General features: G+C 48.8%; 1 protein-coding gene across 1 annotated transcript; it reads right to left on the reverse strand.

Annotated features, from left to right (window-relative positions):
* Positions 1-787: 787 nt before the first annotated feature.
* Positions 788-18499, reverse strand: LOC149331161 (pancreatic lipase-related protein 2-like). Its single transcript, XM_089555896.1, has 7 exons — positions 18454-18499; positions 17148-17302; positions 8821-8988; positions 7025-7333; positions 4546-4798; positions 2344-2532; positions 788-1029 (listed from the first exon to the last, which is right to left on the reverse strand). The coding sequence occupies exons 1-7, from the start codon at positions 18497-18499 to the stop codon at positions 788-790; spliced, it is 1362 nt and encodes a 453-aa protein (XP_089412022.1).
* Between the last annotated feature and the right edge of the window lie 5874 nt (positions 18500-24373).

Below are 24373 nucleotides of genomic sequence, written 5' to 3' on the forward strand. Positions count from 1 at the left end.
TGGGCAGCGGTGACGAACTCAGTAAACAAAGCTCCCCGATGTTTCTTTGTTGGTAGGATTGAAAGGTTGTCTCACTCCCTTTCCCCCTCCCCCAACGTCGCCTCCCGTCCCTCCTGTCCAGCCTGCTGTCTCTTTACATTTTTGGGTAAGGTGTGTCCATCGTTTTTTTTTCGCTGCCTTCTTGGAGGAAGATGGCTGCCTTCTTGGTGTGGTCTGGACAACTGCGCTGACCCCCACGAAAGGCCGAAGCAGAATGGAAAGTGTCGCCCCCTAGCATAAATATTATTAGCTTTTTTTTCGTTTTCACTGCTTGTTTTCAGTTTTTGTGGCATGCGAAAAGCTTTTAGTACTCAGAGAAATAATATTTTGGATCCATTTCGCAAGTATAAAGGAACAATATGCAAACTGGACGCCCAACCAATGAGAAAGGCAGCGCCAAATCTGGATGCCACCTCATTTCCCGGTGCTGAAAATGGCCGCTGCGTTGCGACACCACCGGCTCGAAACGAGCATTTCTGGAGAAGATTACAATATTAAATATTACTATTTTGGAGACCTATTTGGGCGTATAGGAGTCTTATTGTCCTTTACTCTGCATACAAATAATAAAGACTTCATTTTTTATCTACGTCACATGACCCCTTTAAGTAGGGGAAGTTCCGTGTACAATTAGAAGCGGAATGGAAACGTTTTTGGACGTGTTTCTTGAGAGTGAGAACAGTGACTCTGAACACATGGCGTGCCGGAACTTTTAATAGGAGAACCCGCATGGTTCTCAATGCGCGCCTTAAGAAATGCAGTACGGTGGCGACCCGCGTGTTTCAAGATATTCATCTCCTCTTCCTTTTCTGCTGATGCTCCAGTATCCCATTTCTCCGATGCTGGAAGGATTCGCGTGTTTTTTACAGCTTCGATATTTTTTCCATCCACCTTTGCAAATGTATGCTTTAAATGAGCATTCGCGGTTCTTCAGAGATTCCAGAAACATGGCCGGCGCTCGACCGTGACTGCAGCCCACGTCCTTGAGTCCTGTAAATAAAACTTCATGAGAATACTGGTTGTGACCATGACCATACTAGGTGGTCTCAGTTGGGGACTGACGTGGATAGTTGGTGACACTGAGAGACCTCATTGCCTTTTGGTGTACGAAGCTTGCCTGATGGTAGGGTAAGAGTGTGGGCTAGTTGGTGATCCATAACATATAAATAACAGCGCAAAAAAAGCAAGACACATGACGAAGAACGGGGACACATAAGCGCTTGTGTGTCCCCGTTCTTCGTCACGTGTCTTGCTTTTTTGCGCTGTTATTTATATGCCTGATGGTGGCGATTCTGACGTTCGTTCATTTCGAATAAAAAAAAATATTGCATATTCTATTTCTTTTCTGCTCCCGTGGGCGAGCTACTGGGAGGTTATGAAGTACGACCATAGTACCATAACATGCTTCATGCAGTTGCATTCAGGAAAAAAGATATAGCTTGCAGATTTCGCTATGCTGAAATATGGAAGTTGCCTCGAGCACTGTGCAAGAGTCTCACTCTTGTATGGGCATAATGTTGCTATGACAACGCATTTTGCGAAAGCATATCTGCATTGCTGCTATTCTCTGGGGTAAATGGTTTCGGACACTTCGTCTTTGTATGGCATAGACGAAAACTCCCTCGGTCACCTGCTGACCACGCACTGTGAATGGTATCCATGGACTGCCAGGCTCGATGGTTATGTGGCCTCTCAGAGAGCGCTTTTGAAAGCATGCTGTATGTGACAATGGGATGAAGCTTGCGCTTACGGTAGAAACAGGTACTCTCGTTGCGGATGTGGCATAACCATGAGGCCCTTCACCCGAGGAGCGATGAAAAGTACGCAGTTTTTCTTGTACGGAATGACACTGAATATGCAAGACACCGTCAAAGAGTGCAAAAACTGATGGCAGAGCACAGCACGTGGCGTGGAGAGGTCGTGGGTTTGGATACTAGTGGCGGCATACGGTTCTCTTTTTTTGTTTGCAACGGTAATGTGCGTTTTACTCTTCTTTCATAGAGTTCAAAGACTCATGGCTTCTTTTACAGACAATACAAAGGTTACGACAAGTTTATTTTCACGTTTTCTTTAGGATTTCCTGCATTTTTAGCTTTGCATTGAATTTTCCCACGGGTAAGTTGATACGTAGTTTTGGAACTCTCACATGAGTACTGCTCACGTCTTGAATTTCTCCGTCACGTTAGCTAGACATTCAGAATCAGAACGTGCAACAGAACTGTAACATACGCGAGAGTCTAAAGACGACAAGAAATCTCTCTGAAGTCTTAGACTTATTATGAGAAGAAAGTTCGTATAGCTTACTATCGGTGCAATTCGGCTGATTTGATCCTCCGTTGGGGTGAAAGTCAACGTGTCCCGTAGAACTCAAGATTCCAAATTTGTATTCCTTGAGGTCGCCAGCGTTAGTGTGAATGATGTCAACAAACTTGGCATCTGTTTTCGACAGAGCCACCTGAGTCGTCCGAAACAAAGGACCAGCGGGGTCTAGACCTGAAAAGCAAAGCGTAGACTATAAATCTGGCTGCCCTGTACTCGGCATGAACAATGTTTCGAAGCGTGAACCTATATTATGCTCGACGTACACTCGTGAACAGTGCAACCGAATTAACAAGGCGACATTTAGGAAGTGCTGTGGTTGCGTGCGCCCACGAGTACACGATCCAACAGAGATTAACGCAGTCATGAGAGTCCTTCCTGCGTCTCCTTTCCAGTGGAATTATCCTGCCGCGATCATGATGTCCAAATACGTTTGAGGAACTTAGGGACAGACGGGAAAGGTGACGAAAAGTTTTTCGAGAATGGGAAGGCTTCAGGGACTCAAAGGAAGGATTACACAATAGAGCACACACAAAAAAGGCGCCACTTCTCTCGCGCAATGCCATGGAGGAAGCTAGCACTAGAAGGGAGCATGGCGTCACACGCTCACGCTCCGCAGGAAGTCTTCTTTTGACGACGCTGTCCTCTGCGGGGGCCCTTTTGGACATAAAATTTTGCCAATTAGGCCCTTCGTGGTTGCCATACCGCAATGTAGCTTGGTTCGTGGTGTTTTTTAGTAAACGTTACTCTCGCGGAATGCGTACCCGGCTAGGAATCAAAACCCGGCCGGCTAGAAACTACTGCTGGCTTGTCACGTGAGGGCGTTTTCGCAATATGCTTCTCATTTTAGTTTTGATGTTTAGGCTCCAAAGATGTCACGTGACGCGCCCCCTGCGTTTCTGTTCTCCTGCCTGCGTTGACCCAGTACAAGCGCTAATTACTCGCAGTATCCTTCGCGGGGAAATTGCGACATTTAACATTTTGACAGAGAGCATGCTAAGGACACACAGAAACCATTCCCTTCTTCTTCGAATAATTAATTACGCAATTTCGGCAGAACCCTTATATATCTTGGTTGTGATTGATAGCTGCTCTCAGAGTCTCCAGAATACTTCTCTCGACCGATCCTTGTCATACGGTACTGTTATGTAAACAAGTCCGCACAACTTAGGAACTGCAAAGCGATCATTCTTGCAAAACAAGCAAAGAAGAACACGATTACTGAAGCCTTGTCAGTGCTACCGCAAAACAGGACTGTCTACATTTTTAAAAACGATTTACTGCGCGCATTTTTGATAGCTATCTTGATGTGGGCCGCACACGATTTTACAGGTCTGAGTACATATCAATGCACTCCCTAGTAGTGGACATTGTTCTGTGCATGATAGGAAGTTGGCAGTGTTTAGTCGCATTCTAATCATGTGGGCGGAGCACCTGAAGACACTGTCTCGCTACCAGCTCGCGTTGTCGAAACTTCACCGCGGCGGCGACACACGTCCTTTGTTCCTTTCGCGGTTTGTCCTTGTTTATATTGTAGCGCAGTGACTTTCTTTGAATCATGGCACGCAAGTATGGAATCGCACGGGTAAACAGAGACGCTATGGGCGTGCTCCTGCTTAAGCATCAGGATTAAGTAGACAAAGTGTCCATACTCACTGCGGAACCATAGCTGCGACCTGTAGCTCGTTCATTAATTGCGGCTTCGAGTATCCGTGATCCTTCAGTCACGGGACGTTTGGGGGTGGTATGTAGCTACGCGGGAGCGCATGTATAACCACGTTACCATTTTTAAAGTTTTCGGTGCTTTATTTTATACTAATGAAACACAAATTACACTACAATATCTTTGAAGCAAACACCGGAATCCAATTTTTCTCAACTTCTTCGACGAGGGAAAATGTTTGTTCAAATCCAAGGGTAAAACAAAATTCATTTGGACCGAATAACGAATTAGGCTCTTTTAAAATATGTTTACGACCGCAGAAAAACTGCGTATATCATGCGCTAGTCGGACCATCCACACAGGGAAGAGGTATGGAAGGCAAATGAGTTGCTTGAAATGCGTATGAATTGAAATAAGACTGTGCATTTTATGTCTACACATACCCTTCATAGAGTGCCGGGGTTATGATCATTTACTCGGAGGACACAGGATTCTCAATCACGCCATGGTCGTGGCATGCTGACCTGTAATTCGGTTGAGTTGGTTTCCCGTAGCCTTGTAGAGATGCCGACCACAGAACCCAGCGGCCTGCGCCCCCAGACTGAAACCCACAAGGTGAACTCTTGAGTAAAAGCGACTGCCGTCGGCTGATTTAGCCATTTCTCTCAGCAGCAGAGACAGCTGGGCTCCGGGAACCGGGGTGTTGGCTGCCGCAATGGCGTAGTTGGGTGGCGCTGCCCCAGGACCCCAGTCGACGATGACGACGTTGAAGTCGTGCTGGAAGGGTGGCCACGTCCGGGTATGCAGCAAAGGAAAAGGTTTATTTTAAAAGGCCCCGCACCACGAACTACTAAGTAGTCTTGGTCACGATAGCTGCAAATATATTCTTAATACTCCTATCTAAGGTCAAATTAGATTGTCTGCAGAGTAATACAAGGACAGCAGTATGTGAATGTAAGCCTCTGGGTCTTAGGTGGTAAGTGAAGCCGGGCAATTCAACCAGCGCCTCAATACAATTCCCGAGTATACTATAAGGTAGCGTATTGGGCTAGTTTGGTGTGGCAACGATAATACATTTCAAATTATTTCAAACTTTATTTTCACTGCCTTGCCTATTATTCCACTATTTTGCCGTCCTCGGCTATTTTCCCGTCCACTCACTGTATCGACGTCCGCACTATTTCGACGTTTTTTTGACATTTTTGGCTCTAATTATTTAACTTATCCTATCGACAATTTTTTTTTGGCGCAACATTATCATATCATCCTCTTTCGATTACAACCACTTTTGATTCTACCTCTTCTGAGAACGTCACAACTGCTGCGGACACGTATTGCTGCCACGTATTGGTGACACGACCCCGCCGACATGGCCCAGAAATACTTTCGCATTAATATGCTTCTCTGGGGAAACAGTGCACAGTGAGAGATTATACCTTATTACTCCCGCTTGGAACCTCGTCCTGAGGGTTAAGCGCATGCCCCAGCCAAAAAGATTTGTAAATCTCACCGTGGGGTCAGCCGGTGACGCATCTATTGATAGCCCTATCAAGCAAAGTATTTGTAGCAATGTTCAAGCTTCTCGCAATATTTCACTTCATATCACTAACTGTCCAGTGGATAGACGGGTTAGATGAGGACGAAGTAGCGAAGAATGGAAAGGGCAATCCCACTCTTGGTGGACACCGTAACAACTAAGCACAGGCGCAGAGCTTAAGCGGCGTGTTTTATATTTGCATTCATGTGGAAAACATTAGTATACAGGTTACAGAGAAGTAACCGATTGCATTTACAATTACTTTTTCTGAACTGTAAGTAATTTTAATAGGCAACTGCAGCTGCCGAAAAGTAATTGAACAATTTCAAAAAGTAAATGATTGGTATTACGCCGTTTTCCTTCCCGCTGACACTCGACTTATTCACACGGACTAGAATGAGCCGGAGAGGCTTCCTTCATCTGTTTGTTACAGTTCTTAGGATGTTAATTTTCGTCAGCAGTTCTGAGTTTCCGTCGGTCTTTCTTTCACGTTCCCTTGTGAAAACATAAGCATGGACAGTGAAGACTCTTCCGGTGTAAGCGATAGAGGGAAGGGTGGAGTTTTAACGTACGGATACCCTGGGCACCTGCTCGTGCTTACGCAAGACGTCGAGCTTTGCTGTAGCTGGCGCTCTGAAAGGACAAAGCTCAGGCTCAATAAACGCGGCATTATGTTGTGCCGTGAGCCGCAGAACACGGGGGTAGTCAAATGCATGCCGCTGCGACTTGTGTGTCCGGACACTCTTGCGCGCGCCGGGTTTTTGTAACCTGAACATTGTCTCTCATTATTCATTGTCAACAAGGGACATTCCGCGCTGGCATTAATGTATGCTACCAAGTTCAGGTTCTCAGAGTTCACCAGTGGTTACAAATCGTTTTTCGAATAGAAAGTCACTGATCACTGGCAATCGATTACTGGCAAAAAGCAAATATAGTTTATCGAGAACTTGACTCATTGAAAAGTGTAATCAGTGCGGTACAAAATTCGAAGATGCGTAATTAATTAAAAAATAAATAATTTCATGCAACGCGTTACGTAGAACTCTGGTATGTAATCACAACTCATGGGAAAGTGGCATATGGTGCAGTACGTATGTGCATTTCTTTTCGCTCTTCTTGTTAGTATTAATTTGTTAGTAACTGTGTGTTCGCCGCATCACAGCCATATTTGAGAAAGCTGCATTAGCTTCCCTTTGTAGCCCTATGGCTGCGCTCGGGTGGATGCCAATGAGTAATTACTCCCTTATTACAGCCTTATTTACTTGTGCACTAGTGGACCCAACATGATCAGTTAGTTATCAATCACGATCGCGATCAATCAAACCGAAAACTGCGGTATACTCATAAAAGGACTTCTATCGGAGCTTAGTACGACAGACTTGGCAGTTTGTCGAACGCAGCTAGCTAACAAAAAAATGTGCGTTTTTATCATCTGTACGGCAATACGTTGACAAAAACTTGCTTACGTATTCGATGAAGGCATCCTTCATTTGGTGCATCCACGTAGCTTGACCGCTTTCAGTGAAACCGTGTATTATGGCGGCAAGTGGCTTCGTAATATTCCAAGAGTGACGCTTATAATGCCTCTTCCATGTGATGTGGTTGACGCGCACTCCCGTAGCATTGCGACGGCCGAAAAAGGTCAGCCTAGTTCCGACTGCGTAGGGATTCGCTGGACCACCAATGGGCAGCGCCATTCTGCTCTTCTTATCGAAGCAGCCCAGTTCGTGGAAGCAGGTGTGGTTTCCACGCTGTATGTTAATGAAATTCAGCGCCTGGAGAAGTAAAAGAAAATAATTAAATTGAGCTCATTTCTGGGGACTAGAATCGTTAAAAAAATTGGCAGTGGCTTAGCTCGGCTATGCCAGGATATACGTAGCGAAAGCGAGCCCAACGGCGAGGCAAGTGGTGTGACGTCACGCCAGATGGCGCGGCGAGCGCGCGCAGCGTCCGCCAGCGGCGGCTGTTGCTTGGCAACGGCTCAAGGTCGGTCTCTGTACCTCATCGGAGCACCGCTACAGCGAAATCGCAAGTTCGTGGCCAACGTAGCTTTTGCTACAAAATAAGTCTGCTCCGTTTATGCTGCTACACTTGTTTTAGTGCACTCTTAAGCTGCAGGGAATTAGTTTGGTTTAGAGTGTTCGTGTAGCCAATTGCTGTGAACATTCAGGGGCGGGCGTGATAGAGAGGAGAGGGGAAGGGGGGTTGGGTCGGTGGAGATCGAAACCGACGATGACGCCTTAACTTCGCCCAGCCTTCTGTATGGGCGCTTCTCTCTTTAAAAGAGCGCACATTGCAGCCAGCAATCAGACTCGCGACTGATGGGTGGGGACCCAAATGGGCTTCCTCCAGCGCAAGGCACAGCCACAGCGTTTTTTATTGGCTGCGTACTTGACCAAAATTATCCTATTTTCGCAACTTATAGTCTGATATAATTTTATTCACAACATCGCCAGGCCTTTAGGGGCTATCACTGGGCCATACATTGCGGTAATGTGTGAACTCAGCACTGATATAAGTAAAAATTAAACAACATAATCTGTTTTAAGAAAAAAAGTGCTTTATACATTTTCTCAGTCCACTAGCTACTTAAGCAAAATAAAAACAAGTTTCGAACACATGGACCTTTTATCATATAGGTTATTGTGCCAATAAAAACGAATTCACTAATTAACTCCGAGCCACTGCTTTGAGCACCAGAGAAATGTGATGAGGCGGAAAGGAGTCAGCTTGGTACTGCTCGTAATTTGGGAGCGAAATTCGTCAAGTATGATCCGAAGACTATCATCATTAACCGCGTACGCATGCGTACGGCGATACTCATTGTAGCAATTAAGCATCGCGTGCTCGGGTTTCAGTTTGACTTGGAAGTGCAGCAATCTTCTTCTATGTATAACAGAAGAACAAGTTTAGTGTTTCAGCAATTTTTTCCTATAAAACCGAAGAACAAGTTCAGTGTTTCGTACTTATATTCTTACCATGAAACTCTATGCGGTGGGCAGGCGAACTGTAACCGCCCAATATTTGTTAAAACATTAAGTTGGGCTAGTTGGTAACGGCTTGAAGGAATCATACATCTTAGCGGTAAGAAACATACACAACACCAAGACACACACACAGGACACCCGCCCAATATATTTACAAGATACAGCTAATATTTTTTACTGCTGCACCGGTCGCAAGAATGACGTCTTTGTGCACCAGCGGTGAGGTGTAGTCGAGAAAAATAATTCAGTAAATAGGAAGTAGACACAGATCTTACTTGTTTCACGATAGTCGTCTTTACATCGCCCTTAATCTTCCCCATCAACCTGCTAACCATTCCACCAGGAAACAAGCCACGCGGCGAAGGTAGTTTTGGGTTCTTTTTCCTCTTTATGTATTCAGATAGAAGACGATAGGCTACGTATAGTGGCAGCCTTCGCAGTGCCTGCAAGATGAACAAAGCAACGCTCGTTATAAAGAGTTCACTCTTTTTCATTGGTCTTCTGAATGAGGTGCGTATGAACTCGATGAACTCGTGACACCGTATCCAGTACGCGACTTTGATCTTTTCTCCAGTGATATCAAGAGAGCTTTATTTGCCACGAAGTGCATCGAACACTGTTTCATGCGATATCCGAAAGCTGGCTCAATTTCCAACTCACTGACGATAATATTGCCCAGGGAGGCGGGGCTCTCGTTAATGAGTGTTTGTGGCCAGGTAAACCACATGAGCTTTGCCTGTACCCGTTGGGCAGATAGTTGCGCTTGTGGGTTACATGGGCCGGCCTGTTGCAAACCGCACAGCCTATGAGATACCAACGCCGAGAAGCTCCCCAGATGTTGCCAATGGTATTACAGGAGCGAAACCTATTGGCATCTATTCAGCAACAGGGCTTGTAAGAACGGGAGGCTCTGCGTAGAGCTTCACACTGAGTGTGCCTTCAAACTGAAGAGCAAGTTCTTCAGGTATGATGACACATAGGCACTCGCACGTTTTAAGTGGCCACAGAAACTTGAGGTGTCAATGATGGTGCTCTTTGCTCTAACAAGCGCACTAATATGAATGAGCTCGAAGGATTTATATTTTCTGTACCGTAGTACGCGCGTGCAACGTAATAGGGCTGACGTGGTATTCACTGACTGAAGCAGAAAATAAAGTGTTAACCGGAGAATGTGGCCGTTTTTTTCTTCTGTCTCTTCTTTCTTTTTACCTTTCCAGAGCCAAAATAGGGAGAGAGTTTGGCCCTGGAAAGGTTAAAGAACAGAAGTGCATGTTTCCCATCCCCCTACTCCCTAACTCTTCCTTCTGAAAAAAAATAAATAAATAAATAAATGTTTTCACTACTACTACTACTACAGAAGAAAGAGGAAACTTGCCTGAAAAGACGATACAATAGGTTATTTGTAATGAATCACCCTGAAGCTGAAAATGGGTTTTGCAGGAACGCACGTGTGTGTGTGTGTTTGTGTGCGTGTGTGTGTGGGCTCATGAGTCTGTGCGAGAGTCAATGCATGTGCGCGGACATGCCCCTTGTGGGAATCTGGCTTTCCGCCGTCGCCTTTGCGCGGCGGTGCCGGCCGCCCGCGTTGTTTCTCCTCCTTCCCTTGCTCCCGCCTCAGGCGGTGGAGAGGCGGCTGGGTGACTAATCACTGTCATTTAGCCACAGCTCCGCCCCGGCTCCCCAAGGGCCTTTGCCATTGGCGCCTTTTGGCGGGAATTCGGGACCCCGCTTTGGGCGGCCGCGCGCCGCGCGACCGTGCGCCGCGCGACCGTCCGAGCGGGGCCCAGAGAGAGAGATCCCTCGGAGACAGCGTAAGGTGCGTACGTTACTGTTTGTCCGTGCCGGCTTTGCCGCTCGGACCAGTGCTTACTCGAGCTCGCCCGCACGTGTCCTCGGACCTGCAGCGGCTCGAGCCTGTCCAGCGGGGTCCAGCGACCTCTGACAGGCGTACCTTGCGTTGATTGCCCACTCTCTCTCGCAACCGGCCCAACGGTCGACACGAGAGAGAGATCACAGCACTGCCGCGGGGACATTCTCCTGCAGCGGCGTGCTAGCGGTGCGCATTACTCGAGTCGCTTCGTGCGCGCAGCGGAGCCTTGCTCCTCGCGCGCCCCGGGACGGGGTGACTATTGAGTGTGTGTGTATCAGCTGAAGGACGACGTGAATAAACGTCTCCTTTGTGAACTTGGAGGCTTATTTCTTTGCGGCGAATCGCTCTCCTCCCAGCGGAGGTTGAGTGCACCGCATCGGTGTCCCAGTGTGTGTGTGGTGACGGCTGATCGGGGCCCTTGGCTCGCGCGAAGCTCGAACCCGCGGTGGGTGGTGGCCTGTGTCCACTTAGAAACCCACAACTGGCGCCCAACGTGCTAAGTCATTGGCGCTTACGCCTTTGATGGCACATTAGCCGAGCAGGTCGCCTTGACGATCACGCTTGCGCACCGTGTCTACCACCCCCAGCGCGGCACTCGGCAGCTACATGTCGGCTCCCTACGGAGTTGTAGCGTCGTTTGATGCGCTGGCTGCTGTTCCTTCGAATAGCTAGACACCGTGGTTGGCCGCGGCCCCCATTGGGGTTTACGGTGACACAACCCAAAATGTTGACCACGTGGCTCCCATTGGAGCTGTATCGGAAGCACCCTGCGGTGCATCCGCTGGTCACATGCCTCAGCTGTGCATGCTTTCCGCCCAGTGCGAAAGCAGTTCGTGTCACGCTGCCGCAACCGGCAGTTTCGAAAAGCAGCAGCCGTGCCCCGCGAGCAGTCAATTCTGCTCTGGGAACGGCGAGGCGCTGGCCCGGTTCCCTGTGGAAACCACGCCGCTCATCGAACTAGGAGCCTTGCCTCCCTCGTTCGTGCAGCCCGCTCAAGCCTCCACTGAGGCAGGGGTGCAGTGCGCTCAGTTGGCTGATGCGGCTCCGCGAGCCTGCGGGTCGGCTGGCGCGCTGGGCTCTCCTGATACAGCATTACGACTTTGCGGTGCAGTATCGAAAGGGGAGCACAAACGTGGTAGCTGACGCGCTATCCCGTGCCCCACTCGCCAGCGGCGCTTTGACGCCTGTAGGCGGAGGGGGCGAAACAGCGGACGAGCCGCCGGGCGGCAAGGAGGGGGAGCCCGGAAACGGGTTAACCCATTCCGCTAACCAGGCAAGCAGCGCTTCGCAAAGAGGACGAGAGGCGAAGCTCTTCGTGAGCGCCTCGGAGTTGCCGACGCGAACGGAAATCTTGGCTGCAAACCTGAGTGGGGACGAGACCATGCTCCCCTCTGGGATGACTGGAATCGTTTTCAGCCGTAAAGAGCTACTGAAAGCCCAGCAAAATGACCCCTTTTGTCGCGAGGTGAGCGACGGTCTCAGGGAGACGGAGCGCCGTGACGCTACTTGTATTGTAGCGGGCGCAGGGGGGCAGAAGCCAGCGTGTGTCGCGGCGAACCCCGGGGATTCATATTTGCTGGACAATGACGGGCTCGTGCTGAAATACATAGCCACCGATGACGAGTCCATCGACCCGTTCAAGGTGGTTATCCCCAAAAGTCTGAGAGGCGCACTTTTGCGATTCTCTCATGACGAACCACTGGCCGGTCATCTGAGTGGCTCCAAAGTTTTTGCAAAACTGAGTCAATCGGTGACGTGGCCCGGCATGAAGCGTGACATTTTCCGCTATTGCCGTTCCTGCCATGTCTGTCAAGCGGTGAAGTCACGGGGCGGCAAGCCGCCTGGAATGATGAAACCAATTGACAGTGTGCGTCCGTGGCAGATGGCCACCTGCGATTTGATGGGGCCTTTCCCCAGGAGCAAGCAGGGGTTCATTTACCTGATGGTAGTCGCTGACCACTTTTCCAAATGGGTTGAGTTGTACCCGCTTCGGAAAGTGTCAGCACGAGCGGTGCTGGATAAACTCCAGGAAGTGTTCTGTCGGTTCGGCTTTCCGGAAAGACTGATCACGGACAATGCGTCCTATTTCACCGCTCGGGTGTTCGGTAACACGTGCCGTTCCCTCGGAATCGAGCACTACACCACTTCACCCTACCACCCCCAGTCCAATTTGACCGAGCGAATCAACCGAACGCTCAAGCCAATGCTGGCGGCCTTTGCCGAGTGTCAAAAGGATTGGGCAGACCATTTGAGCGAGTTTGCGTTCGCCATCCGAACAGCTGAGAATCGCTCAACTGGTTTCTCTCCCGCCTTCCTCAATTTCGGGAGGGAGCTGGCGAATCCGATGTCAAACGTCGTGCAGAGCCAGCTCGGGGATGAGCAGACGCGGGCAGACTGCTCTGCTTATGCGTCGACGCTTCGGGACCGGCTTGGTCGGGCTCTCAACAGAGCAAGGCAGAGTTTGGCGGCAGCCAGAGCCCAACAGAAGGCTCAGTATGACCGCAAGCACCGCCGCCTGACTTTTCAGGTGGGTGATCTTGTCCTGAAGCGCAACCACGTCCTTAGCGATGCGAGCAAGGGGTTCTCAGCCTCGCTCGCTCCTAAGTGGCTTGGTCCGTACCGAGTGGTCAGAGTCTGGTCGCCACTCGCGTACCTGCTGGAGGATTCCCTTACGGGGAAAACCAGCCGTGCCCACATCGCAGATCTGAAGGCCTACGCGTCACGGTCTGACGAGCTTGCGCCGGTACCCATTGGTATCAAAGGCATGCGCAAAGGCACAACTGGTGCTGCGGAACGCAAGCGTACGGAGCACCGGTACAATCTGAGGCGACGGTCACCGGTGTGATTGATGCCGGACGGCGGACTTTTCCGCAACCGAAGGCACGCAGCCTCAGCTAGCTGGCGAGCTTTCTCGTCAGGCCCTACCTAGGCGAAGCACGGTGTGTTATTTTTTTTTTTTGTTGTTGTTTTTGCAGCATGCTCAGTTCCAGCCTTGCGTGTTTATCTATCTATTTATTTGTTTTGTTTGAGTCAGTTTCTAGCCACTTTCGTTTCCCCGCTTGCTCGTCTGTTTTTGTTCTAACGTACCCAGATGTACATAGGCAAACTTCAGCCCGCTCGTGCTTGCTCTTATCTGCTAGAAGGAATAGATTGGATTAGGTGTCGTTTGTACAGCGCGCCTTTTCTCATTTCCGGCCCGACTGTGGGTGGTTGGCTCGTTAAGGAGCCGTGTGTCGCGGTGCGAGTTTTGTGCGGCCCGTATGGAGGGGAGGTTGGCGGGGCGTTTGGGGCGATGGGGGGGCGGAAAGTGCACCCTTTGACCCTCGCCGCGGCGCCTCTGGACGCTTCTGATGAGGGGATCGTTGTCGCCGACCAGCGTCCGCGCACTTGCGGGTGTATGCGTGGTTGTGGCTGTGACTGTGCGCGCGTAACCATGAGCCAAGGCTACGCCTGTGAGTTGTGCCGTTGTGTCCTTCTGCGTGAGCGCGAGGATGAGAAGGACCCCTCGCTGTGGACAAGGTTACACATCGGACGCCGCCGAACGTCCTCGCCCGTTTCAGCCGGCATGAAGGGGGTGCACTAACTGTCTTGTGCCCGAACGTGATGTCGTGTCCAAGGGCGCGAGGTCAGTGCTCTGCCGCGGCCCCGTTGTCATCAACGCACCCTACATCAACGGAAAGAAGACCGCCATCAGTCGTCGGCCCTCCCAACCTGTTCAACTTGAAGTCTGCGAGCGGTGAGTCGCCGACAGGCCCACTGGGCCGCGCCACCGAACTTTGAGGCTGGCATCCACCTGTAACATAGTTGTACAGTTGTATTCACATCTTCTTGTGTACCGTGTATATAATCTGCAAGCTGTTTGATTTACTGAAGCGTATGCATGTGTTGTTTGCCTTGTTTTCCTTTGTTTGTGTTGTTTTTTTTTCTTACGTTGTTCTGGCTGAAACTGAAGTGTAGCTAGTTTTTTTTGTGTATTCATTTCTTTATTTTGGAACTGAAATGTAGCTAGTTTTTTTGTGTATTCATTTCTTTATTTTGGAACTGAAGTGTAGCTTATTTTTTTCGTGTATTGATTTCTTTATTTTGGCCGCGTGCTTTGCCGATGGGTAGGAGGGCATTTAAGGAGAGGGGGATGTGGGAATCTGGCTTTCCGCCGTCGCCTTTGCGCGGCGGTGCCGGCCGCCCGCGTTGTTTCTCCTCCTTCCCTTGCTCCCGCCTCAGGCGGTGGAGAGGCGGCTGGGTGACTAATCACTGTCATTTAGCCACAGCTCCGCCCCGGCTCCCCAAGGGCCTTTGCCAATGGCGCCTTTTGGCGGGAATTCGGGACCCAGCTTTGGGCGGCCGCGCGCCGCGCGACCGTGCGCCGCGCGACCGTCCGAGCGGGGCCCAGAGAGAGAGATCCCTCGGAGACAGCGTAAGGTGCGTACGTTACTGTTTGTCCGTGCCGGCTTTGCCGCTCGGACCAGTGCTTACTCGAGCTCGCCCGCACGTGTCCTCGGACCTGCAGCGGCTCGAGCCTGTCCAGCGGGGTCCAGCGACCTCTGACAGGCGTACCTTGCGTTGATTGCCCACTCTCTCTCGCAACCGGCCCAACGGTCGACACGAGAGAGAGATCACAGCACTGCCGCGGGGACATTCTCCTGCAGCGGCGTGCTAGCGGTGCGCATTACTCGAGTCGCTTCGTGCGCGCAGCGGAGCCTTGCTCCTCGCGCGCCCCGGGACGGGGTGACTATTGAGTGTGTGTGTATCAGCTGAAGGACGACGTGAATAAACGTCTCCTTTGTGAACTTGGAGGCTTATTTCTTTGCGGCGAATCGCTCTCCTCCCAGCGGAGGTTGAGTGCACCGCATCGGTGTCCCAGTGTGTGTGTGGTGACGGCTGATCGGGGCCCTTGGCTCGCGCGAAGCTCGAACCCGCGGTGGGTGGTGGCCTGTGTCCACTTAGAAACCCACACCCTGTACCCCTGTACGTGTATGCGTGCGTGTGTGCGTGCGGGAGAATGTGAGCGCGTGTTCCACTTCACGAACTATAAACATGCGGGCAAGAACATAGTGCGTTTGTCGATGCACTGAACTTTACAGCTGATGCTGCGCAGTTAGGCCTACGTTGTGCGTATCAAAAGCGACATGGCTGAAATCACATGAACCACTACTTTTCCGTTGAAGCAACTGCAACCACGTTAAAGATTGTAGAGTGCAAAAAACCATTCAGTCACTCGCTCTTTACAGCGAGCCTTTTGTGCACTATACCTTACAAAACCCTGCCGATTCAGCGCACTCAAACATATCGGCAAGACACGTTGCTGTTCCTTAGATGGACACGCGAAAACTTTCTTTCCAGTGCCTACTCGAGTACTGCCCGCAACATCGCAGCAGAAATTCTCCATTATCGCCGCAAGAAAGCACAGTCGCCTTTGAACACTGCCCCGAGGCCCCATCTGCCCGTTGCCGCGCAGACCCGCGAATGCTAGCGGCGCAGTGCAGTGCTTCAAACAATCGGCGGATCGGCTCTCCGACGCCTCGGAAAGAGAGCAGGAAGACGAAAAAGTCCAAGGCAGTGTCTTAGCTACTCTAGGAGTTTTAACGCTGTACTGCTGTACTCGGATGCAATGCAAGGAGGAAGCGGCCCATTCCTCTCAAAGAAGGCCTTCCAGCCGATGGCGGCGACAGGTTCTCATGACGTCGTGGCTACTCGCTTTGAGCCTGCTAGCGCAACATCGCATGAAACCAGTACAAACAAGGTGATTAACCACGGATTAATGGATTAACAGCGATATCATGAGAATCGGTCGTCGTCTCTGGCTGACGGCCTTCCTTTGAAAGGCCGTTGCCCTTCATTTCTAAGCTGTGTCCGTTTATAGCACATCTTCCGTTGCCGCAAAGCAGAGCTATGCGTCTGTGCTGCATAGCTGTGTGGACACTGGAATATGTTATTTCTGTTCAGCGTACTACTAATAGCCATCGCTGTAAAATCAATGCTGCCAAAACGAAGTTGACAGTACTGCTTGTCGTCGGCCCGCCATCAAAGTCAGGAAGCAGTGACGAACGTCAAGTATTCCAATGGCTTTTCTTCCGAAGACCTTTCATATAAAAATAGCACTCGCTCCAAATGGTACCCTCTCGCTTACCTAAGGTTCAATTCCTACTATTTATGCTTAGTATAAGCTATTTCATTTGCTATGCGTACCACCATATGTCGTACCGTACGTACATTTCGTAACGATCATTGAAATCCTCTGTGTGTTAGTTGCAGGAATTCTTCGAATACGCATAGTTGGACTATCGTACTCAGGAAGTACTCAGCTCAATATAGGGGTGAAGAGGAGAGCATTTCTCACATTCGAGATATCGAGAACGCTTGCGTCCTAAATTTAGCTGCACTGCATGGCTAAAAAGCAACTCCAGTGGGCTGCATATTTTTGTCCAAGGCCTTGTGTGTACATCAAACTTTATGGGACGCGGTTTGACGGATAACTATTTATTTCTGCGTTCCGTCTCGAGCCAGCGAACTGATTCATGCTTTCTATTCGCCTACTTTGGCTGTTTGCTCAGAAACGTTTTTGCCGCGAACCCCCATGAGACAAACTTTTGTCCGTCGCTGTACAGGATCTACATACTTCGAACATTTGGGGATACGTTGCGGCAAGCCAGCAAAAAGAAACTTGCCGGAATCACACTTAACGGTTCTTTTTATAATCTACTGAAAATGAAAAAAAAAGCTTCGGGCGATTACCTTAATCAGTTTAATCAAGGCGATCGTGAGGTCGACTAGTGCTGGGTTCCATTTTTCCCTTCCTGATCCATCTTTACGCAGTAGCGCTAGGCGTGTTCCGTGAATTGCTTTGCCATATCTGGCTTTGGTGGTGGCTGGCGTTACACTGATGGCGACTGTAAAGAAATCATAACAGCGTAAAAGCAATGTTCTCATGAACACAAAAATACACGTGCCAAATTTTATTTTACCTATGTTACCCTCATTGTGAAAACGGTGGTTGGTGCGTGTAGTGGCTGGTGGGAGCTTTCGTGCTGCCATCTTCGAAGGTGAGATGACGCATACGCAACTTTAAGCGCTGTATGGTGTATTCTGGTCGCTTCATTCATTCGTATACACGTTTTCCCGCAGATTTGTTCGGTCATCGCGCTTTAGGTGTATGTTCAGAACTTTCTGTCTTATGTCCTTAGGCGAAAAAAAATAACCACTGAGGCGAAGCGCATATATATATATATATATATATATATATATATATATATATATAGCAATCAAGGGAGGGGGAATGAGGGGCTCGTTATAAATATGAGAGAAGCCAACAGCCACAGAAATTAGCTTTAAGCGATAACATATTCAGTAAATATTCTAAATCGCACAGCACAAAATAAATAAATAAATTAAAAATCCCCTGTGTCCCTTGCTTTCTGTGGCTGTTGGCTTCTCTCATATATATATATATATATATATATATATATATACTCCCCGCGAGGCGACACCTCCTCTCCCTCTACCCCAGCGGAGCACAGCTGGTGGAGAGAGCGGCGATGGCAGCGGCGTCGACGGCGGCGCCATCTGTTGGAGCGCGGCTGAGGCGTTGCTAGGCAACGGCGGCTCAGGGTCGTTCGTGGGCCACGGCATACGGCGGAAGTGCGACCACGCGACGAGCCGAGCTGGCTGGCGTAGTGTTGCTTCCGCAACAAAAATTGCCTCACGTGTCTTCTGAAAACTTAAGCTCATCATGTCCTGAACTCTGTGGTCAGCAGTGCGCTGTCTTCAGCTACACAGATTCAGTATTCGCTTACAAATATGGTTAGCCTAGTCTGTATAGAGTTGATGGAGTTTGTATTGAATCCGCCAGAATTGACCTGGGTTGACCGCCAGAATTGACCGCCAGAATTGACCGCCAGAATTGATCCTTGTCTTCAGGCGACGAAAAAAACTGAAACCTGAATTTTCTTATTCCGCCGGAGACAGGGTGATAAGTGGCGCGATATGAAAGGACGGAGTAGAACGGAATAGAAGTGCATGTTGTAGCAGTCGCTGTACTTACCTGAGGCTGAAATAATAAGCAAAACAACCAGCAGTGCTTGATGCATGTCGACAATTTCGAGATGTGGGAGAAATGGCTGCAAGAAAAGTAGTGATGACAGCTGAAGCCGTTACGCTTTTCATGCCATGTTCCAGAGATAACTCATGGTATACATTCCTCTCGAAGCAGGCTTTCTAAAATAATGTAGCTTGTCTACGAAAAGAACTTGCTGGTTCTTGCTTTGCTGACTAGTTATTAAAACGAGCGTTTAATCGCAAAACACGATCGTAACTGCGGTGCTTTTGCATTTCTGAGTTCATAAGTACATTGTGCACTAGCCATATGTTTATGTTTAGCTGATCGTGAGCGTCGTTTCTTAAGTTGAAATGCCTCCACAGATGCAACCCTTGATGTTTTACCGAGAAGTTGGCTCTTGAGAGCCTACCTGAAATTATTTCGTCAGTTTGCTAGCCGTATTGCATTGACCCTGGCGTCGCTCTCTTCGCATGAACTATTCCGATTGCTTCAGCTGTGACATCTGGCGCCACTGGCTTCAACAAGCGTTCTACTATTACTGATCTGATTAGCTTAAACCAGCCGTGGTGGCTCAGTGGTTACGGCGCTCGGCTGCTGGCGCGAAAGACGCGGGTTCGATATCGGCCGCGGCGGCTGAATTTCGATGGAGGCGAAGTTCTGTCTGTGCGATGTCAGTGCACGTTAAAGAACCTCAGGTGGTCGAAATTTCCAGAGCCCTTCACTACGGCGTCCCTCATAGAATGAGTCGCTTTGGGACTTTAAACCCCAATAAATGAAATCAAATCAAATGATTAGCTTAGGCATGTTATTAACAACAAAAACGCACAAAATTAACGGCCCATGGCGAGTTATAGTCGCCGAAAATGGCACCTTGCCGAAATTTTTGCAGGTATTCATACAAATTAAACTCAAAGTTCTTACACCAGATGGTCCTTTTCTTTTGCAGGATTAGAATCAAGCATTACTTTTCCAAATTCAAGCAGTGGGGCCTTCATGTCATTGTCCACTCGACATTAAGTAGCTTTACTACTCACTGCGGCATGACGAGCGTATCATGTGTTTGAAGGCTGCATTGACATGCTTAGTTGTGTCTCGTTCTAAAATCATTTTGGCATCTAGCTGGGCGGCTTCCTAGCATTCTGTACTCATTCGCTTAATTCCAGTTATATGTTGTGGCGTGGGAGTATATTAATGCTGCTCCTACCTTATATGATATTTACCTTCCAATCACGACCGCCTGCTTGCTGGATATGCTGTCGTGCCTGTTCTTAACAAAGTTTTAAGATTTGTTGATTATTACTTCATTCTTCTCTGCTTTGGTGAGCGTCGTTTTCAAACTTCACTATTATATGTGCTTTTGTCCTTTGAACAGTGCTTGTCGCCTCATGTGCTGACTCACGAGTTACCGCTTCCCGACAAGCTGTCAAAGCTATGCCACATATTTAACTCTCCAGCAGCGCGTAATCCAGTTGGCGCAATCAAGCTCCAATGACCGTTCGTGACGTGCAAAGTTCGAGCTGTGCACAAAACTGCCCTCAGCTATGGCGAAGAGTAGGCTGGCCAAACGTTATCAGTTGCCTTTATCAGTTGCCGACTTCACCCCCTTTTTTAGCTTTTTAATATCACACCTTCTGGCCCTGTATATCGTTGTCTTTTCATTTTTGTGGCTTTACACATGTTATCTAAGGTCATTGCAGTATATTTGTGTGCTTCGCCTTGTTCAGTATATAGGGACGCAGCGGTTTCCTGTTTCATTCCCTGCTTATTCTGTCTGTGGTATTATATATGTGGTCTTCTTTTAGACTTAAACACCTACTCACAGTGAGCGGTGGTGGGGTTCCTTCTCTTCTCGCCTCTGTATTAAATGTCGCTATGTTTTCCGTTTTTCGCTTCTGTGGATCACCAAATAGCCTGGTCAGCCACGGCTGCTTCAAGAAATACTTTTCTCAAGCAAAATTAGCTGGTGTTGCACAGATCAAGCAAACTACTCATGTCTGTTTCGCTCGGCCCTAAAAGATAAACATTTTAAACAGAAGCGTTTAAAATGCGCTTAGAATACGATGCTAACCAAGTGGAGAGCCGTACAGTTATCCAGCAAGGCTGCCACGATATTTAGTTTGTGGCTTACCAGAGCAAAAATGATTTTTATCTAATTTCGTCTAACAACCTCGGTGTTTCGCCTATACAGGTATACGGAATAAACATAAGCAGTATTATATTAATTGCACCTGCCTGACGGTGGTCCTTCTTGCAGAGGTCCTAAGGAGCGGCCGCTCACAGCTTCGTTTTTCTGCGGCTCCCAAGCGTCACCGGCATCCTCCGCGGCAGACGCGTACATGTGCGGCATTGTCTTTTATTTTGAGCGAAAGTGTTGGAGCAGCGGTGATCAATCATTTCGTCGGTGGCTGTCAGCACAACTGTGATGTCATTGCTATCGAAAATTCAGCTAGCGGTCGGCCTCACCTCCTCCTGTGCAGGGTACAGTAGCAGAAAAAAAAATGACGGAACGATACGATAAGTGACGCGGCAAATCTGCGAAATCAATGCGCTCAAGAGATTACGCTTTGCGCATTTTGATTTTTGAGTATGCAGCATCTTTGTATCTAAACTCGCGCCAATTCATTCGTAAAATTGGTAAATTGGTTTTTGAGGAAAGGAAATGGCGTAGTATCTGTCTCACATATATCGGCGGACACCTGAACCGCGCCGTAAGGGAAGGGAGGAAGGTGGGTGTGAAATAAGACAGAGAGAAAGAGGTGCCGTTGTGGAGGTCTCCGCAACAATTTCGACCACCTGGGGATCTTTAAGACATCGCACACTACACGGGTGCCTTTGCGTTTCGCCTCCATCGAAACGCAGCCGCCGCGGCCGGGTTCGGACCCGGGTACTCCGGCTCGGTAGGCGAGCGCCTTAACCACTGAGCCACCGCGGCGGGTTCATCCTATCTTGGTTTGTGCATATGCAATGTAGACTACTTGATTGATTTGGGTGTTCATTTGTGATGATGGACGCTTGTGGGAATCCCTCCAGCCGGGGTGTGGGGCACATGGGTGGGGCTCCTGATGGGCAGCTGGAATTTCCACAGTGTCTTTGAATTCGATTTCACCGTCGGTTCTTCGTTACGCTTCTGCGTAGGTTTCTGTTGGGTAAAGGCTTTGTGGAGGGTAGTGGTAGGTAGACTTGTGGTAGGTGACGCATCTGGAAGGTACACTTGGGTGGGTGTTTAATGGATGTCGCCTCTGGGCGGTAAAGGTTGGTGGGATAAGGAAGGAGATCGAGCGTATCTGTGAATGGGTGGGCCTCACTTTAACTAGACAGGTGCGGAGGGAAGGTGACTGGTGTGTGGTGTTTCACGTGGAGGCTAGCAAGAGGGATGCTGGGCTAGACGCTTGAGCTAGAGTTTTCACCACGCTTTGATGTCATACTCCTGGGTTGGGAGCATAGTAGCACTGATTCTGCAGTAAAACTGACGCTTCTATCCTTTGAATGGATAAATTTAAGTTATTATTTCATAAAAAAGACGGGGCCTAGCTAGCGCTTATTTGAAAATTCTCCAAATATTTGCACAAGCAAACATTTTTCATTATATGCTAACCGTCATCACGTTGTACAATGAACAGCAATCTTTGCCTGTAGAACATTTTGGCGGGTCTAATTTTTTTCCCCAGCATCATGTCTGTCGCATTTTGTCAGGCCTAAATATATTTGGTCTTCACAGAGATTTTGACATGTGCTTCGATTTGTCGTGCTTCAGGAATTCTATAGACACGCCGGCTTTCACTCTGCTCGAGTTTCTGCGACCGTCGGGACTTCAGAAGCTTTGTGCTTTGCGATGAATGCGTGGGGGTTTGTTACCGTTTTGCTTAGCGGGGCGTGTGTTATTCAAGCCATCTTAGTTTCGCACCCAAGCTATAGTTCCCGACAAGAACGTCGACGTTTGATTACTTTCTCCCGTCCCACGCTGTCTTGAGAGTTCGGAAGGTAAGCTCACGGCGCTCGAGTCCCAACAGTGGTTGTTTAGAAGGAAACGAAAACAATTCTCCGTTTCGAATTCTTTGAACCGTCAAGATTTTCACTTGCTTAACTTCATTTTTTGTTATTGCAGAAACATTACTTCTCTCTTCGAAACCGAAATGGAAGCACCCTGTATCTAAACTTCGTACAAACTATGACTTCTGAATATTGGGCGCCCAGGTTGAACGCCCATGAGAAAGGTTTATGACTGGTTTCTAGAACATACGGTCGTAATTCGACAATGTATGTGCGAAAATGTGAATGTGTTGATAAGAAGAACATGCACTGTCCTTGTTCAGAGATCGATTGTCAGTGACAGTAACCTTTGAATTGTTCTATGGCTGAAAAATAAAATAAACGTCGATGGAATTGACTGCTCTGAAAACACGAAAGTTGGAGCTCAGAATTATCACATGAGTTTTAGAGCCCCGATGCAGCCGGAGCGCCAAGGCATATAACCATAGTAGGGGCTCCTGGCTGATTTTGACAAAGTTTGGTTGTTTTAATCTGCCCAAAATTTCGTTGCATGACACAATTTACTTTTGCCGCCATTTATGTAAGCTCGACGTATTAGGGATCGAACCAGTGGCATTGCACTAAGCCGCATATAGGTGTCGAAAGTGTGCGAGTCGTAGCTTGTAAACTGTGCGTGAGGATGAACTGAGAGGATGCTGTCGGAAGGGTTTCCAACTTATCGACATGTAAAGCTGAAACGTGCAGTTTTCTTAAAAATTTTTGAAAGAAACAACTGCTTAATGTCTCCTGCAACGCAGCTTCTCGTTTGGTTTATGGGTTGTGGGTGTTTAACGTCCCAAAGCGACTCAGGCTATGAGGGGCGCCGTGGCGAAGGGCTCCGGAAATTTCGACCACCTGAGGTTATTTAATGTGCACTGACATCGCACTCTATAATATTTACTACCCTTATTTTATGCAAATTTTCTCTGAAGAGCCAGAACTCTACCATGGTATATGAGGCATGCCATTGCGGGGATATAATTTATTTCATCCTCCTGGGCTACTTTAATTACGCAGTGACGTTTTGGTGTTTCACCTCCATCGAAATGCAGCCGCTTCATCCAAGATGGCCCCCTCGCATCCAACACCCGAACGCCACAGCCATGAGCTACCAAGGCGAATCAAAAGAAGCAACTCACCTTATGGTGAGATAATCGGAGTGCTAAAAACGGCCTCACATGCTGAGGGGAAGGAGAGCTTGATAGTAGAAAGGGGAAAAGAGACGAAAAGAAATGCTACCCTATATTTCTGCACTTTTTAGGGGCGAACCAGCTGTAGCAAGAGGGGAACCATAATCTGCAGGGGTGGTATTTAGTATTGCATCATCCTTTCTACTTCCATTAGGAATTCTGCCATTGGTCGGCGCACCCAGTGACGTACCCGTGAAGTATGATGCCACTCTGGGCGTGACAGATACAAACCAATGATAACACTTGCATAAACGCACCCCGCACTCATGCCGGACAGCAGACCGGCGCCGGCAAATGACACAGCGCGACGACACGTTCACATGCCTGACGAGCTTTTTCGGCGCTACTTCCGCTCGGGAATTGGTCGTCTGTGATTGATGGATTACTATCCACTTCCTGTAGCCTTCGTCGCGAGTCACGTCACGACCGGATAACCGGAAATCGTAATGAAATGTTACAAAATACGCCGCAGGACGGCTTTGTGGTCAGCGATTGCTCAAAATACACGCAGGAGAAAGAAGGGAACATTGGTAGAGGAGATCATCTAGAGAGAAGAGTGGATAGTTCGGCACCGAACAATGACTATCTTGTTTACTGCTCTCTACTGAGGGAGGGGAAAAGTAGAAGAAAGGGTATGATGACAGGGGGGGGGGGGGGGGGGGGGGGCATTCGAATGTTTGATCTTC

This window comes from Amblyomma mixtum, chromosome 8, assembly GCF_055824585.1.
Source record: "Amblyomma mixtum isolate Tamu chromosome 8, ASM5582458v1, whole genome shotgun sequence".
NCBI lineage: Eukaryota > Metazoa > Arthropoda > Arachnida > Ixodida > Ixodidae > Amblyomma > Amblyomma mixtum.